Here is a 19,308-nt window from a genome sequence, read left to right on the forward strand (position 1 = left end):
TATTGGAGAGGAAAATACATAAAATATAAAAGAAGAAATAATAACATGGTGTAAGACTTTTATTTTTTAGATGTTATATAATAATACTTTACCCTTAAATACAAAAGTACACATAATAACTTGTATCTAAAGTATTCTTTTCCAAATTCTAGATAATACGGTAGAATGATTTTATGTGACAACTTTCTCTATAAAAAGGTACTTCCTACCCAACTTAGATGAAGAACACATTCCCAAACTAATTTGAAAAATATTGAAGTCACACATAGAGATATGACAACCAAAACTTGTGCAATGCTTCTCATGGGACTTGCCATCATAAGCTTTATCTCAGTGACATCTGCCATTTCAGGAACTGCCACTTATTACACAGTTTATGTTCGTGAGTAACAAACATTTTTTTCTCTCTGCATGAATAGCTATCACTTGCATTAGTATATTGGTTTTCTTTATTTTATAATAATAAATTATCATTAGTATTTTAAATTGTAATTATGATTATGTTATCTCAATTATGGAAAATTATGACTCATGTCACTGTAATTGAGATTGCAATATGGTGTTTACAATTTCACATAGAATACAATTTAAAACACTAATTATAATTATTACACCCATGTGAATCTATCAAACACATAATTAATTAGCCAAAATTTTCATTTTTTTTCTTCACATGCTTAAATTTTGGTTAATATTTAGACATGTTGCACATACTAGTCCTCCATGAAGGATAACCAGCCATCTCCCTCTATAGCCTTTCATCTCATAATAAGCTATAAAAAAACATGCATAATCATGAAATGAAGGCATGTTTTATTTGAGATAAAACCTTATGTCTCGCAATAAATGTCACAACCTTCCTTGTATCATCCATTTTGAAATGGTCAACAAATTAACATCTCTTATCATCTTTCATCATTAGTTATTTAGTTATTGAAGATATAAATCGTCAATCAAATTAGATAGCACATGTGGGTCTGCATTTTTGTATGAGGCTTTTCCATTCTCTCTGTTCTTCTTCCATGGGTGTACTTGTAGCACCCCCATCATTAATAAAGATTATTTTTCCGGTAATTAAAAAAAATACATATCAAAGATTGTGATGATATAAACATGGGTGATGATGTTCTCCCTTGAGTTTTGTGATTCTATGCTCCCCTCTTGTATCATCATGGATGTATTTATTAAAAATATTGATGGTTGACATTAAAAAGTGAGTAATAAAATGACTACTTTGTGCTTGTGATATTAATCCACCTCAACCCATGGCTATCTTACTAAATTTGAGGGTGTTTAATTCGACAGAATGACACACTTAATAAATTCATGAATTGAGAGGAATTGCATATTTAAGGCTGAAGTATTACAACTAATATTCATCTACTATTGTGGATCACTAGTAATAATGTAGATATACATAGGATAAAGAAAATTACGAAAGACTTTGTTAATGCGTTTTAGCCTAATGTGCTTACATATTCCTCAACATTAAGTGGGTGTGGGTATATTAGTAGATGTTAGGATTACAAATACTAGCACAATGTTTCAAGTACACTTAAGGTATAGGTGGACCATTGCATCCAAAGTCATGGTGGCTTACACGGCCAAGTCATGGATCATTGCATAACCTTGCATGTGCCGATTCATGGCTATGGTGGCTTACACGCCCTGACCGTGGATCTTTTTTATAGTTTACTTCCATCGGATTCTCAAAAACATGTCTATTTTGCCCACGCCATTTATCTGTTCTTCACTTCCGAACTTATGAGCCACCATACGCCAACACTCAAACATATTTCCCTCTACTATAGTCTACAGCTTGAAGTCCTACGCATTAAAACACATATGCTTTGATGTTAAATCTCTATATAGATAAGGATTATAACATTGCATGTGGTTTGAAATTGAGTTTGCAGCATCTGCATGCTATGGGTACGAAGACCAGGGCACAATGATTGCAGCTGCAGGTGATACAATATGGAACAATGGAGGTGCATGTGGTCAAATGTATACAATCACATGCACAGGTGCAACAAACCAAGGTGTACCTGAGCCTTGCAAGGGTGGCAGTGTTACTGTTAAGATTGTAGATCGTTGTCCTTCACCAGGGTGCCAAGGAACCATTGATCTCTCTCAAGAAGCTTTCTCTACCATTGCTGACATCAATGCTGGGAAAATTCAAATTGACTACACGCAGTAAGCTCATTTTTTTCAACGGAAATCTTCTATACTCACTATTATATATCATTATTTTTATTATCGATACAAAACAATCACCTCATAGAAAATAACTCTTTTTAAAAGAAAAAAGTCAGAATTTTTAATGATAAGATTGTTTTTTTGTTAGTAACAATTAATAATATTTTAAATTTTAGTAATGATTGTGGTTATTGTAATTGTGATTGCTGCTATGTGGATTGTGACCGTTGTGATATAAATTATAATGTGATTAAGAAATCATTTTGAATTAGATGCCGTTCAATATGGTCCAAATGTGGTCTATGTAATTGTGTTGGAACTTGATGTGGTCATATCACATGATTCAATTTCACACTACAATTACGTTGTGACGCGGTTGAGCTATCACACTACAATTGTGTAATCATGTCATCACATCATATAATTCAGTGTCATACTACAGTTGTATTATGATACAGTATCATACTATAGTTGCATTGTTATACAGTCCAATGTCGTTGTATTGCGACTCAATGCGATCACATCACATGATTCAATATTATACCATAATTATAGTATCATGTGGTTGAGGTAGTCACTACAACTGTAATATTTTGGTGACTATCACCTGATGTGAGATTATATTGGATATAAGTGATTTCTCATTTTTATCGTCATGACTGGTTAATTTCAATGTCCTAGCTATTTATTTATCTAACTGTGTATTACATGCAGGGTGTAAATGTGAGATGCTCGAAGAAGAAAATAGTCAAGTTGTTTGGGGAACTAGGAGGATTATTAATGACATTGACATATATATATCATCAATAAAATTGAATAAACTTCAATAAGAATAATTATATCAGATGTATTTGATATAATAATAAAGCTGTATGAATAAAATATATGCGACCCATTAAATACTTGTGGATCGTGAACCTTTTATTTCCTTCCTCCGTTTTCTTATTTAATGGGCATTTTAAAAGAATCAATTCATATTTAAGCATAAAAGTCCAACGCTAGAATATGAGGTGGATGGAAAGTTTGATATTTATTATTTTATTTATTTAAAAAATTAAAATCTTGCCTATCCAATTTGTTTTGAAATACATATGTCATCATCTCAATCTAGTAGTGGACCCTCTCTTGATCTACATCTTCTGATACGTTGTATCAATAAAACATGTGCCATATATTAATATTGGATTTAGAATTTGTTTGCCCCAACATCATTTAGGATATTTTTGGTAGACAACATAGAATAAAGATATATAGTATGATAGATAGCAGAATAAAAGTATAATAGAATATAAACTTGATAAGTTGCTATCTTATCCAATATACTCAATTTATCATTTAAGTATTTAGGAAACAGGGATAATAACATCTTGTGATATCTTGTATCAATAAAATATCTGCAATTTATGAATACTGGATTTGGAATTTGCTTGCAGACATCATTTATGATATTTTTTGCAACATGGACATAGTATGAAAATAGCATAACAAAAGTATAATATTATATTGGACATAATAACCTTTTATTTTATCCAATATTCAATTATACATATCAAATAAATCATCACATATAATATTGTACAAATTATATGCAAATGAGAAACTCAACTTTGTTATAGGAATGACATCAAGATGGGTCGAGGTCAAGTTTGTGCTTACCAACCCTGAACCAGAAATCTAAAATTTGAATCAGAACCCAAACCTAAATTAAGCGAGGTTGAAAATAATGATATCATCTCGAACCTGTCGGCTTTCGGGTAACCCGTATATGTCGGGTTTCGGGTAACCTGAACCTGTCGGATTTCGGGCAACCTGAACCTGATGAGAACACACCCGAAACATATATTTATATATATATATATATATATATGTATATATATAATATTGTAGTTTTATATATATTACTCGGTTTCTAGGCGAGTTCGGGTTAGAGTACCAACTATACCAAACCCGAATCTAAAAGTTGAACTCAAGTAAAGCTTGAACTCAATCACATATGATTTCTCAGTTAAATTTGAATTTATTTTGGACTGTACCCACAAATTCAGTTTTAATTGTCATCCATGTTTTACTAGAATGAGGGATGAAGCCATACTTTAGTAGGTGCACACTCGAAAAAATATTTAGAGTTAATATTTTTTGTATTATAACAAAGAATACACAATAACATAATATCAACCAAGAACAAAACAATAACAAGAATAAACAGAAATTAAAATAATTAAATAAATAAAAAACGAAATAAAAATAATTAAATAAATAAAAATAAATAAAAACTAAAAAACTCAAAACAGTAGCTAAGAAAAAATAATTGGGGGTTAGGGTCTTGAAATTGGTTTGGGAATTTTACGGTGAAATTGATTTGGGGTTTTTAGGGTACAATTAATTTAGGGATTAAGTTTTGAAATCAATTTGGGGATTAAGTTTTAAAATCAATTTGAGGTTTAGGGTTAAGTTAAAATTAAATTGGGGTTTAGGATTAACAACATTGTGAGATGTTTAACAACAAAATTAGTTTTCAAACACAATTACTAGACAACATACACTCATTATAATAACAACAACAAAAAAGAATGTGACAAATAAGAAGAAAATACATCTTTAGTACTTGTGAAAAATGAAGATGAAGAAAATGATACCTTTATTTTTTATTCTCCCTTCTCTTATTATCAAGTGTTTTTTCTTTCTAAGTGTGTTCTTTCTCTTTCAAAAATTAGGGTTGCCTCCCTGTTTTTTTGTTGATTCCCCTACTTGTGAGTTGCTAAGTTAGGTATTATATAGGGGGTGGGGATTAGGGTTTCTGGTTGGGCTAAGGGAAAAAGCTCAAATGCTACAAACATTTGAAATTTTGATTTCCTCCTCTTTTTATTTTGAAATTTTTACCCCGGTCAAAATTGAGTATTTACAATGCTATTATTTATGAATAAATTTTAATTGAAATTAAAATTTTAATGTATTGGCAATATTTTATTAGTTGTCTTCACATACATATATCTTCACTCAAGTCTTTCTCCCCTTTTCAAAGGGAAGTAATGCACACTGTTTTTCCATTTGAATCCGGATTGGAGGCTTTTAATGGGTCAAATTCTAATCAAAAGAATTTAATTCTTTTGTTTTATTCGAATTTTGGCATGCATAAGGAGGTGGGGTCCAACATGAAATGATCTAATAACAACATGAACCATGTGGCTATAGAACTGTGCCCTTCTCTCTTTGCGGTTCAAAAATCAAATCATGTCGGTTCATCCAGTAGGGTGCCTAATTAGGTTTGGGGGTTCCCTCCAATATTTTGAAGTTTACTATTGAAGGTGATGGGAAGTATAAGGGAAACTGTAATTCTATCAAGGACAATTCTGATAGTGAAGACCCTCTTTTGAGAGACATTTATGATAAGTGCATTAAACAAAAAGGAACCAAAATAAGAGCAAAACGGAACATCCAAAAATAAGTTGTGTTCCATCATGAAGATTTGTGATACATTACCAAAGAGTTGTGATACATTACCAAATGAATTTAGTCCAGAAATTTAGCCTTCCATGGCAATGGAAGAGCAAACCTGATGTGAACTAAACAAGCAAACACCAACCAAGAACAGATCGTTCTTAGAATCTCCTGAAGAGGTTCACATCAAAACCGAAAATGAGAAAATGAAGAATGGGTGAAACCCTAGCAGAGCAAAAAGAGGGAAAACGGAAATGAGTCTTTTTCAAAGTGAAGCAAAGTAAAAGTGTGTGTGTTAGGAGTGGGGAATCCGAATTTAACTCCTCCAACACACATAAACCGAATTGGGCCTAAACAATGGGCTCAAAGCTAAATTACAATAAAAACAACTCCTAAATTAAAAACACAATCTTCACTTCAACACATTTCCTCGACTCCCAAAATGCCATTGGTGCCAAATGTGATCTGAAAATGATAATAGATTTAATCAGGCCAAATAATCCCAAATTAACTCATTTTAGGAATATTAGTCCAACAAAGTCTAAAACAATAAACCATGTGAAACAAAGTCAATTAGGCACCAAGAATCATCAATCATGCTAAATTAAGGTTATGAATAGTGTGTAATATATTGCTCATCAAAGTGATTATCATTCTACCATTTTAGGACATATACTAAAAGGAGGATTTTAGAACTTGGTGTTTGGAGTTAATCAAAGTAAAATATAAGAACTTGTCTAAGTAGTTTAAACTCATAAGAAGTCGAGAAATATTTTCATTATTCAAAATAATCTTGTCTCCTCAAGAATTTGTGAATACTTAGTTAACTTTTTGTTAATTTATTTATGTGCAAATCAAACCGAAAAACCAACAAAAATATGTTTACTCATTATTTGTGTTTTGACATATTCATATGATTCATTCTATTAGGCAATTCCTTGTGGTTCGACATAACCCTATTCTATACTACAATTGAATCTTGAAAGAGGTGTAAATTATAAAATAGTAAAGTGTTATCAATAAATTTATTTGTTGAAAACATCTTTTTACAAAAGTGATGAAACTAACTTACTAACTTTTATTTATTGTTATTTACTTTCCGAATACCAACATTCCTTAAGGAAGAAGTTTGGTTTGTTAATAAAAGGAACTTGAAAGGGAGTAAATAAATAAAGGTCACTTAAATTTATTATTCTTTTGTTCTTTAATTATTTATTTGATTCTAACAACTAACTATTCATCACTTTTGTACATTAGAATACCATTAAACCGGTGTTGGAATTTATTCCACAAAACCGAGATGGTATACAAAGGTACTTAATAATTATGTAATAAGGGATTGCATCGATACCATTGTACCGGTGTTAGAATTTATTCTAACAAAGCCAAGATGAGGCAAAGAAGGAATAACTCATTCACATGATTATTAAGAAGTAAGTTGTAACTGGAATATTTTTGAAACCATTATACCAGCGTTGGAATTTATTTCAACTAAGCCGAGATGACGAACAAATAATAAAACCGAGTTCTCTTACTTAATCAAATAAAAAGAACACACCGATAAAATGAGAGAGGAAAAATAAAACATCTCTCAAAAATACCTTTCAACAATTATCTTGAAATGTCGGGTGCAAAATTGGGATCCAAAACCTATTAGGGTTCTAGATGTTTGGTTGCAGGATAAAGAGTTCAAAAAGGTGGTATAGTCAGAATGGTCAGGTCTTCAGGTGGATAGTTGGAGTATGTTTAGACTTTAAGAGAAGTTGAGGTCTTTGAAGAACATATTGAAGGTGTAGAACCGTGAATGTTTTGGTAACTTGGTCAACAGAATGGAAGATATTCAGTTGGAGATAAATAAGCTTGATTTAAAAGGTGAGTCTATTGATTTGTCGTGGGAAGAGTTGGAGGCTAAAATATTTATTTGGGTTGATTCTTGGAGGCTGGCTCAAAAGAAAGACAAGATCACTTTTAAAAAATCCAGGTCTAAATGGGTCGAGCATAAGGATTCTAATTTTAAATTCATTCACAGTTTTTTGAAATCCAGAAGAAGTATGAACTCTTTGTATGGCTTATCTTTTAATGGCTCTAGGGTCAAAGAGGTGTTCGAGTTGAAGGAGGATATTAAAGATCATTATCATCTTGCCTTCTTTGAAGATAGTTGGTAGAGACCATTGTTGGGGGGGGGTCAAGTTTAGCAAGATTTCTGAATCCGAGAAAGAGTTGCTTGTCTCTAATTACTCATAAGATGAGATTAATGAGGTTGTTTGGAGTTGTGGTAGTAGCAAGAGTCCAGGTCCACATAGGTATAACTTCAAATTTGTCAAGGAATTTTGATATCTGATGTGGGGTGATGTTATGGCAAGTGTTAATTTGCCTTTTGTGTTTCTTATCCCTGAGAAGGTGAACTCCATGTCTCTTAACGATTATAAGTCTATTTCCTTGATTAGATGTTTGTACAAGATCATTTCGAATGTCATTGTAAATCGGCATAAGTAGGTGATGGATAGAGTGACTTATGATAATCATTCTACTTTCATCAAAGAGAGAAAGATTACAAACGGGTGTTGGTTCAAGTGGTACAAGCTTGATTCCCCTTAAGCAAGGTCTCGGGTTCGAGTCTTATGGATGGAAAAATACGCACTGGGAGAGTTAGCCCCACATACCTGTGGATGTTCTCGGCTCAGATAGGATTACCTCTAGTGCAAGGATACCCGTGGGAAACCAAAAAAAATAGAGAGAGATTCTTGATAGCATGTTGGTTCTAAATGAGATAGTTGATGATGTGTAGAGAAACATGAAGGGTTGTGCTATTTTTAAAATTGATTTTGCTATGTCTTATAAGTCAGTCAATTGGAGATTCATTGATCATATGATGGATAAGTTAGGCTTTTGCACCAAGTGGAGATAATGGATGATGGAGTGTGTGTCAACAACCTCCTTTTCTATTCTAGTCAATGGTAGTTCTACCCATAGAGTTAAAATGTTACGCGATATTAGACAAGGTAATTTTTTTTATCTCTTTTCATGTTCCTATTATTTGTAGAGGATATTACATGCTTATGAAGATAGTGTTTACGAATAACATGTTTGAATAGTACGAAGTCGGAAGGGAAAAGTTTGGGGTCAACCTTCTCGAATATGCCAATCATGCGGTTATTATTAGAAAGTCCTTTTTGAAGCTTGTTTTGGTCTAAAGGTTAACTTTGGCAAATGCAGCTTATCTGGTGTCAATATTCACCCAAGTTTTCTAGATGGTATGACAATGTACTTAAACTATAAAATGGGGTCTTGGCCAATGAAATCTTTGGAGATTTCGGTGGGTGCTAACTATAGAAGAAAGGAGGTGTGGAAAGACATTTTTCCAACATGTCAAAGAGGTTAGCTTATTGGAAAGGTCGTTTTTTATCCTTTGGTGAGTGTGTGGTACTGATTAATGTTGTATTAAACGTCTGACTGGTTTATCATATATCCTTCAACAAAGCTTTGAGGTGTGTGATTAAGAATGTGACAAAAATTCAGAGAGATTTCTCGTGAGAATGTGTTGGAGGTCATAGGAAAATCCATTGGGTCAAGTGGGATACGATTTGGAAGGATCGTGATTGGGGTGGTCTTGGTGTCAAACATTTAGAGTCTTTTAACTTAACACTGCTTGGCAAATGGAGGTGGAGGTTTTTAATTAAAAGAGAGACTTTTGGTCTAAAGTGTTAGAATCCAAGTATGGGGTTCAATCTGGTTTTGTTTGGGATGATGTGGGCTTTGGGGGTCCTCAAAGTCTCTTTGGTGACGGGATTTTAAAAAGGTTGTGGGAGGGTTAGACATTATTCAAGGGCAGATTAATAATGGTTTAAAGAGTGGTGGGAGTGAGAGTCATACTAGATTTTAGCAGGATTTTTGGGTGAAGGAATGTCCTTTAAAAGATTCTTTTGAGAGGCTCTATAATTTGTGTACGGCTAAAGGGGATATGATTGGGCATTTAGGGTTTTGGAGATATGGGTTTTGGAATTGGCAGTTACCTTGGAGGAAAGAGTCGTTTGAGTGGGAAAACCCTCTAATGGAGGAGTTTCTTTCGCTTCTGAGTATAATTAGGCTTAAGGGGGATGTAGAAGACAAATGGATATGACATGATGTGTCTAATTGTTATTCGGTCAAGTAAGCTATAAAGTGATTTGGCAAATGGATGAGCCTAACCTAGAGGATCACATGTTGTAGAAGGTGGTTTGGAAATCTTTGGCACCTTTGAAGATTGGTGTGCTTGCTTGGAGGATTATCCTGGATAGAATTTCATGTAAGTGGAACTTAGCCAATATGGATGGTATTTTCATTGGTAACGATCTAATGTGTGTTTGGTGTGATGCTCAGCCAGAAACTATGGGTCACTTTTTTTTCTCTTTTTTGTTCTTTATCTAACTTAGCAGCTTCTCTATAGTTGGTTGGGACTTGTTGTGATGTTACCTCCTACTAGAAAGTCCCACTATTTGCAATATCTTCTGTCAGTTAAGGATTGACTATTGCAAAAAGTTTGCTCTGTATTTTGAATGGTTGGAATTTGGTCCCTTTAGAAGTGGCAAAATGACGTCATCTTTAACGATAATAATGTGTGTACGAAGGAGTTAGTGTATGAGATAAGATTCAAGTCTTGGTTATGGATTAAAGATAGACACAAAGACTCAAGCTTATCTTGGTTTGATTGGTGTATTAACCTGATTTAGTGGGGGTTAGTTATTTCCTTTTGTTTTTCTCTTGGTGATTGTCATGTATATTTGTTATTCAGTGCCTAGAATTTTGTTCCACCTTTAATAAAATTTTCACTTATATAGAAAAAACCTTTATAAATTTGAAGGCAAGAAATAACCTAAATCATTAACCATCATCTAAGAACTTTTGTGAGAAATAATTGGAAAAGGAATATTGTGAAGCAAAATTATGAAAAACAAAGTTCATGATATGAGATACGTTGAAAAACTACACGCCAAGAATTTATGTTATCATTGGATCATGACAATTAAGTATATCAAATAGTTCAACTTATATCAAATGGTCCAACTTATCTCACCGTAAAATAATGAAATGACATTGTTAAGACCTAATTAATGAGAAATGCATGGTGTAGATGAAAGGAAAATGTATCATATGTTAATATTGATTTTGATATTATATTTTATTTTAATTTTTTTAGGCTTTGTCTTCAAGTAATGAAAATGAAAAAAATTCATAGCAATATATATATATATATAATAAGATAAATATTAAAAATTATATATTTAAAACTTATGTTAAAAAATCAAAATAATCACAATATAAACAAACAATAATTTAATATGTATATATTGACAGTGTAAGTATTTTTTATACTGTCAGTAAATCATCCAACATTGATTTATTAATCACTATTGACTCACTCTCAAACAAAAATAATACAAATAAATGATGAGTGATGTGCTGACAGAGTAAAAAAAATTAATACCTTAGTGCACAGATTTTTAACTCAACAAACAATCATTTGGTTTTTTAATTTACTCTACAAAAATAATATTTCTATCTTACCCAAACAAAAAAGAATAACTTATATCTAGTTTTCAAGTATGATATTCAAACATAAACAGTTTAATCTCATGTTTTATAATCTTACGATTTATAAAAGTAAAATAAAAAACATAAATTATACAAAACACATGCGTAGAGGCCAAAAGTTAGCTCAAATAAGTCTGAATTGATGATAATTATCTAGTCGTTATTACGGTAGGATTCTCATCCACTGTGATATCTGAGTCACCTAAAAGAGGAAAATATATGCGATAGGAATATTATGATGGAGGTACGTAAGGAATGGTATACACTAATCGTGGTGCACCTTTAAGTATACGTGTGATGATGAGGTCATTGGGATCATTATCAGATACGTGATGGCTGATGCAAATTATGGTCTTACAAAATAATATAGAGAAAACTAATAAAATCATGACAATACATAAATATTTTAATTTTAATTAAATTTAATTTTAAATAATAATATTAAAAACTATAAAATGTATTTATCTTCAAATGTAACATGTTACATGTGTCTTCAACACTTTTTTATGCACACATAATCTTATATGTCAGTAATGTATAGATTATTAAGAGATATAAAGATTATCTATATTATTATGTAGATATTATGAAAGATAAGATAAAAAAATTAATATTAACTCACATAGAAATTATGATGTTCTAAAATTTTAAAATTCGAATAAAAAAGTAAAATAAAAAATTTATATATTATATTTTTAATCTTAATAATTCATGAAAGGACTAAAACCCATTTCTCACTCTAAGAATTATTATTTAAGGTAGAAAAATTTATATACAACATGTAATATTTGGAGACAAATGTATTTATATTTTTTGTGCTATTATTTATGACTAAATTTTAATGGGAATTAAAATTTTAATGTATTAGCAACATTTTATTAGTTGTCTTACATGCGTCTTCATATAAGTCTTTATCTCTTCTAAGATAGAAGTCAATTGTTCTAAACAAAATTTTGTTTCTTATATTGGATCAATCACATACTGTTATTAAATAATAAAACTAAAAATAACATTTTGATTGATTTGGATGAGTATTTTCAATAGGAATATGTGATCTTTAATGCTACTCCTCTAACTTGACATATGCATACATATCCTAAACCATTAAATCTTGAATGGTCCCATTGCAAAACCAAAAAATCACATGGGGATTGGAGAAAGAAAGCAAAATTCACATTGGGACCATTCATTTAATGATAAAGGTTAATTTTCTCCCCACTTGGCATATCTATATGCCCATTCATATATACATATATATGTGGTGTCTTTTCAAAAGAGTACTATTCAACTTACTAAAATCCCATATCCTACCTTATTCTGATCCTTAATCATTTTCACTCACCATCGAATGAACCTGGCCCTTAAATCGTCTTGGTTATGTGAGTGTGACCTCAATATTGTTCTTTTGTTTATTACTATTGTTGTCATTTTCTGACATGAAAGTCTTTTGTGTAATACTTGTATTACTTTATGTAAAACATTTCATTTTTTTACTACACTATTCTCCCGGAAATCAATATTTTTTTTGGAACAAGGTAAAATTGTTATAGGCGACAAATCTTTCTCTGTCCATTATATAACACATTTGTATTCTCAAAAGATTCAAATTCGTAATCTGTAGTTAAGGGTTCAATCTGGTGTATCCAAAGTGTGAAGTAAGTGGGGCTAACTCTCCCAACAGATATTTTTTCCATCCACAAGACTCGAACCCGGGTTTTTGCTTAAGGGGAATCAAACATGTACCACTTGAACCAACACCCGTTGGTATGTGTCACTTTATGTGTCATGAACTTGTTATTGATCAGAAAAAATATATTTAAGTTAAAATTTAATTATTAGGTATTTTTCTGACCAATCATAAGCTTATGACACATGAAATAACACAAACTGTAAGACACTAGTTAAGACTAGGGATGGCAACAAGCGCGAACGGGTGCGGGTAGTGTTTTCTCATTCCCAAACCCGTAATATATGCGGATACCCAACAAGTTTTTAATTTTAATTATATATTTATATAATTTGTAATAATTAATATTTAAAAATAATTATTACTTAAATAATATGATAAATTTATGATCATAGTTAAATATGTGTTATTTATTATAAAATAATAATAATGTATATGATATATAATCTCAAAATAATAATAAATATATAAAAATTTAATTAAAAATTAAATATATAACTTTGCGGGTACCAATAGGGTGGGTATTACAAAATCTGCTCCTGCCTATAAGCTATTATTTCGGGTACCCACTGCGGGTATTTCCACGGATACTCATGAGTCGATTTTTTTTGCCATCCCTAGTTAAGACTCCTCGGTTAAAGATAGTTGGAGTAGCCATAATTCAGAATTACTCACTTTTAATTTCTCTATCATACCTATAGATACATAGAAATAAGTTGAACTCTTGTTATAGACAAAAATAAAAAATAAAATAAATTATTAAGAGTACATCGTTTTAATTAATAAATTTTTAAGGACGGACAAGGTACTAACATCTTCTTTTATTCTTTATCGACTTTTGAGTTCTGAATTCATGTTTAAACATCATATTTTCTCAGTGGGACCTAAAATATAGTTTTATATGTTTAAACTCAAAAAATGTAGTGGCGACTCCAAATTCTTTAGAAGAACTCAAAATCAAGTTCAACCTCTTTCTACATCGCATAGTCGATATTTAATCGAAAATCAGATTGCGAAAGTTGGTTGGGGAGGAAATATGGGGATAAAGTATATCGATTTTACTGGATGATATTTTCCTACTCGTATCTATATGCAATATATCCAGAATGTCTCATTCAGTTATGCAAAATGTATTTTTCCATAAATTATGTATTTATTTAAAGTTAAAAACTCATTTCAGTACACTTGCAATATAGTATGGAAATGGCCATATCAAGTGAGAATGAGACTATACTATAACTATGGTAGATGACAATGCTGAATAAAAACCATTAGATAAAAATTGATGGATTAGAATAGGTTCTCTTGTGTTTCTGTCCTCTACCATGTGACCAATAACATTAGAAACATCCTCAATATTTGGTCCATGTCTCCCTCTATAAAAGTTTATTTTCCTATGCAAACTAAATTATCATTCTCCACTTGGACTTGTTTATTTCTTCTTTCTATATTCCAACTTTAAATACAATTCCTATTGCTTCAAATTCAGCTTTGTTTCAAGGCAAAAGCTAGCTTGAGAATATGAGAATTGAAGGAAGAAGATTTGCTTTGTTGCAAGCAGCAAAGGACTCTGATTATGTGAAGAAAATATATGGTGGATACTTCAATGTCTATGTAGAAGCTTTTGGAGAAAAAGGAGAAAATTGGGATTTGTTCAAAGTCTATGAAGGAGAGTTTCCTGATTTCAATGAGCTTCATATATATGATGGGTTTGTGGTTAGTGGTAGTCCTAATGATGCATATGCTAATGACTATTGGATCCTCAAACTATGCTTCCTTTTACAAACTCTTGATGCTATGAAGAAGAAAGTTCTTGGTATTTGCTTTGGTCATCAGGTAAATTTTCAACACCTTAACCTTTTTACCACATCTAACCTAGTGTTCAATACTTACAAGATAATTAGATATTTTTGTATCAATTTCCCAGTTACGTTGCGTTGATCTTAATTGCGAAAAATGACATGTTTTTGCAGCACTTTTCAGGATTATAACATAAAGTATAGGTACCTTGTGCTAAAATTCCAAGTGTTGCCAAAGTGTCATACACTAGCATAAACAAGCATTTTTAAAGAGCAATATTGTAACTATAATTATAGGGCATAAATCCTCCCAAGTACTGGATATTTCAATACTGGAATGTGAGACAAAATGTGATTTCATGATTTATAAATTTTTATTTAAAAATAATTTATAATCTATACCGTTATTTTTTTGAAAGGCACGTGTTACCATATCCATCCAATAGTAGAAGGTCTAGTACATGAGAGGATCTAGGTTAATAATTTATAAGGGTGCTCATAAACTATTCCCCCCTCTTTTGATGGTTATGTTATTCTTGGTTATTACTAAAAACAATTATTCATAAATAAATAAATAAAATGGAACATTAATTGGAATAACAATATAAAACATTGATAACAATTATTAGTTACAAAATATATTTTATTCACAAAAATAAGATTGGTGACAATGGTTTTGATTTCACAGGTACTATGCAGAGCATTGGGTGGAAGGGTAGGAAAAGCATACACAGGGTGGGATATTGGAACCAGACAAGTGAGTTTTGTGAAAGGAGTAGCACCATATAGTTACCTACAGCATCTAGAAGAAATTCCAGCTTCACTAACCATCATTGAGGTGCACCAAGATGAGGTTTTTGAAGTTCCTTTGGGTGCAGAAGTGATTGCATCCTCAGACAAAACTGCAGTTGAAATGTTTGCAATTTCAGATCACATTCTTGGGATTCAGGGTCATCCTGAGTACACCAAAGATATACTATATAATCTTATAGATCGACTTCTGAATCTAGATCTCATTCAGGTAATAACAAAGTAGTATATTACAATTTTTCTATAAGTAATGTTTTTTACTTAGAGCATGATTTAGAGTTCCAAGTTTAAATCCTGAAAATAGTCTACTCTTAGCTTATGATAATAAGACTGAGTACATATATTTCTTAGATCCCAATAGTACATATATAGTAGGTGGGATCATCATGCCGCATTTTTTTCCTATATTACATATGTAGTAATTTATTAAGTAACAACCTTTGGTGTTAAAGATAATAAGTATCTAAGAGTTTATGTTTTGCTTGTTTTTATATACAGAAAGATTATGCTGAAGATGTGAAGTGTCGATTGGAAATAGCAGAACCAGACAGGAAGTGCTGGGAAAAGATATGCAGGAATTTTCTCAAGGGAATATAGAGCTTAGGCATCTCTTATATGTAAACTAAACTTTAGGATTTTGCAACTTTGAAATATCTTTTTTTTTGTCCTTGTGTACGTATTTCCGTTTTGTTAATATAAATGAAACCCAAAAAATTTGACTAGCCTCCCCAGAATTTGTGAAGATTTTATTTACTTGTATTGAATTTGCATGGATTATAAAAATAAAAGAGAAAAATATATATATATATTAATAATGTAAGAGTTATTTAATGTCATTTTTAATTATCATTTACTCTTAAATAAAAGTAATTTAAATGAATAATGGATGATAAATTGATCATGTATAAATTTTTACACATTCATGTATAGATATTAAGCTCAAAATGAAAAGTTAAAGAATCTCATAAAGAAAATATAGGCCATAAAGAATCACATTCTTTAACACGTGACACATTTGGCGAAGGAACCTTTGGAATTTTAGACTTTAATGAAGTTGACGCAATTAACAGGTTCTTTGCTTTTATATAAGAAACCCCTTATATTTTAATAATTCTTAGGATGAGAAATTGGAAAAAGAATATGTATGTATTATTGTATCGTATTGATTATTTCAGATTAAAAGATAAAATTTAAATTATTCTTTTTGTATTATTAAATTCGGATTTATCACCTACTCGGTAAAGGCATTGGATCAATGAGTCATTAGTTGGAGACTAATGAACCAATGGGTTAGATCAATTGGCTTTGTTCATATTAAAATAAAAATATAATCTAAGATTATTTAACATTTTTATTTTAAAGATAATAATTTATCATTGCACATGTATCTGATTAAGCAACCATCACACAAGATTTTATTACAACAAAATGTTACAATTAAGTTGAAAATATCTTATAAGTTATATGTTTTAATTGTAATGCATAAATAAATTTTAGACTTAATTAAACAACACATGTTTTGTTCTAATATAAACTACCAATTAACAACTATAATTACAATAATGATAAACAAAATTATAAATAGGTGAAAACCAGATTATATTCCTCTAAAAATAATGTCTTTTTTATATTTCTTAAAACTAATTGAACTGACCAAATTGATTGTCTAATCGGCAGAGTTCGAAGTTTTATGTTCAAATTGTCTAAGTCGAACTATTTTATACTGGTGTTTGGTGCATAATCGTTGGGAAGAGCATCTCAGACCAATTACGTTTCCAGTTAACAATCAGATTAGGTGGTCCGAGCCGAGTTTAATTATTATAAACTTTTAAGAATTACGTGATAAATTAATAAAAAAATTCTATTAATGATTGTATGATACATGTTTATTGTTTTCATAATTTATTTTATTTTAAAAGTATTCTCACTAAAGTCTTTCCATATCTTTTCCTAAAGTATTCTTTAGATTAGAAGGGATGAATCAAATAAATTTATTTAAGTTGATAAATTTAAATAAATTGAACATAATATGATATAAGTGTAATATAATGTGTATTTTCGGACAAATATTTATATGTGGTTAGTATTTCATTCACTATTCATTTCTATTAATATTTTGAAGAATTACTGATGAAAAAATATGAGGAGTAAATAATATAATGATAGTATATAAACTCATGTACATTTTACATTGTTTTTCCTCACAATAGTTTAATAACGAACCATAATGAGCTGGCAAGACCGAATTGGGAAACACTGAAACGAATGCAGGTTGCCCTCAGGCTTTCACACCCGACGGAATATATTCGTTTCCTACGGAGGACAAAATGCTCTTAATAAAAAATTGTACTTAAGGACATTATTATCAATATTGTATATCATATAGACCATGGTTAAGTGATATATTCATTACATAAACGATATACAGGTTAAATATTATTATTTATAATATGCAACCCAATTATTGAAAGAGTGCAATCGACAGTGTAAAAATATATACATAATCAGTGCATCATTTCCATTCATTTTGATTATTTTTTATGAAGATAGAGAATGAAGATACAATGACAATATAAATATTTTTACACTGTTAGTATATACATCTTTTTCTCTTATTAAAATGTTCAATTACTAATCGGTCATGTTGTTCTATATTAGAATATTTAATATATCATTTTTAAAATATAAATTTTTTTCTTGCACAAACTAGTTTTAATCAGTACAATATAATTTAATTAATATTATATGGATCTTAGCCAATTTAACTACATGTCCAATACAACTTTTATACCAATATAGGAACTAGGTCACGAGTAAGTTAAATTGGTCATTATGGTACAATATTTATAATCATGCTTATAGAAAGAAATTAAAATTATAAAATATTTTAAATTCTCATTACATTATTGATAATTTATATAATTAAATAAAAATAATTCACATAAATAATGTAGTAACTATCTAAAAAAAGTTTTGCACTGATTATGGATGTTAAAAGGGCAAGATGGAGGCAAGTGAGAAAGTAAAGCACTAAGGGAGTTTCGAGTTAAACGATAGGAATTGATCCAGAATGAGAAAGTAAAGTGAAGCAAGAGGGAAGATGCCCGACCGAGGAGAAGTCGTAACTGGAGTTGAATGTTGAATGTCCCAAAAGATTGATTGTTCGTAGGAGGGATACCCGTTAAACGTTGGGCTATAGCTATTCTTTAAAGGACAACACAACCCACCTAAGGTAAGGGTATAAGTAGAGAGAAGATAAGAAGTAAGGCTAACCAACTCAGAATCTGCCTCTGATCGAAGAGTTCTCCTATTCTATTTCTTATTCCCGCCAACCCCCTTTGTTTGTCTGGTAAGGAGTTGTTACTAAATCTCTGCCCCTTCCTTCGGTTCGGGAGAATGAATATTCTGTATTCTCGACCAAAGAGGGTATATGTAAAAATATAGAGCGGTCAGGTGAGGGAATACAGAGTAACTCGACCAAAGAACAAAGAAGGGTTCAAAAGTTAAAATAGATAATAAGTGAAGAAAGGAACTTTTATTCCTCGCTCGAGTCTTCCGTTTTGTAAGAATTGTTAACGTAAAAAATTAAATAAGAGAAAAAGGTTCCCCTAGACTCTTTCTGGAAGCATTAGCCGGTTGGGAAGTAAATTCCTTTAAGCAAGTAAACTCATTCACCTTTCCCTTAATCAAGTCAACTACTTTTCTCGTTGGGGATTACAATTAATGCTTTACCTTTCTCAAACAAAGGTTGATGCCAGCTAAATATTGAATCGGAAAAGCATTAGAGGGGTCGACATTTTCCTC

The 19,308-nt window shown here is 30.9% G+C and overlaps 2 protein-coding genes across 2 annotated transcripts; both read left to right on the forward strand.

Annotated features, from left to right (window-relative positions):
* On the forward strand, positions 202 to 3,127 carry LOC109326262 (EG45-like domain containing protein). The gene is made up of 3 exons (XM_019558968.1): positions 202 to 382; positions 1,917 to 2,196; positions 2,914 to 3,127. The coding sequence occupies exons 1-3, from the start codon at positions 274 to 276 to the stop codon at positions 2,918 to 2,920; spliced, it is 396 nt and encodes a 131-aa protein (XP_019414513.1). The 5' UTR covers positions 202 to 273; the 3' UTR covers positions 2,921 to 3,127.
* LOC109326195 (gamma-glutamyl peptidase 5-like) lies at positions 14,199 to 16,226 on the forward strand. The gene is made up of 3 exons (XM_019558887.1): positions 14,199 to 14,731; positions 15,383 to 15,715; positions 16,003 to 16,226. The coding sequence occupies exons 1-3, from the start codon at positions 14,417 to 14,419 to the stop codon at positions 16,099 to 16,101; spliced, it is 747 nt and encodes a 248-aa protein (XP_019414432.1). The 5' UTR covers positions 14,199 to 14,416; the 3' UTR covers positions 16,102 to 16,226.

Source organism: Lupinus angustifolius, chromosome LG14 (genome assembly GCF_001865875.1).
Source record: "Lupinus angustifolius cultivar Tanjil chromosome LG14, LupAngTanjil_v1.0, whole genome shotgun sequence".
Lineage (NCBI taxonomy): Eukaryota > Viridiplantae > Streptophyta > Magnoliopsida > Fabales > Fabaceae > Lupinus > Lupinus angustifolius.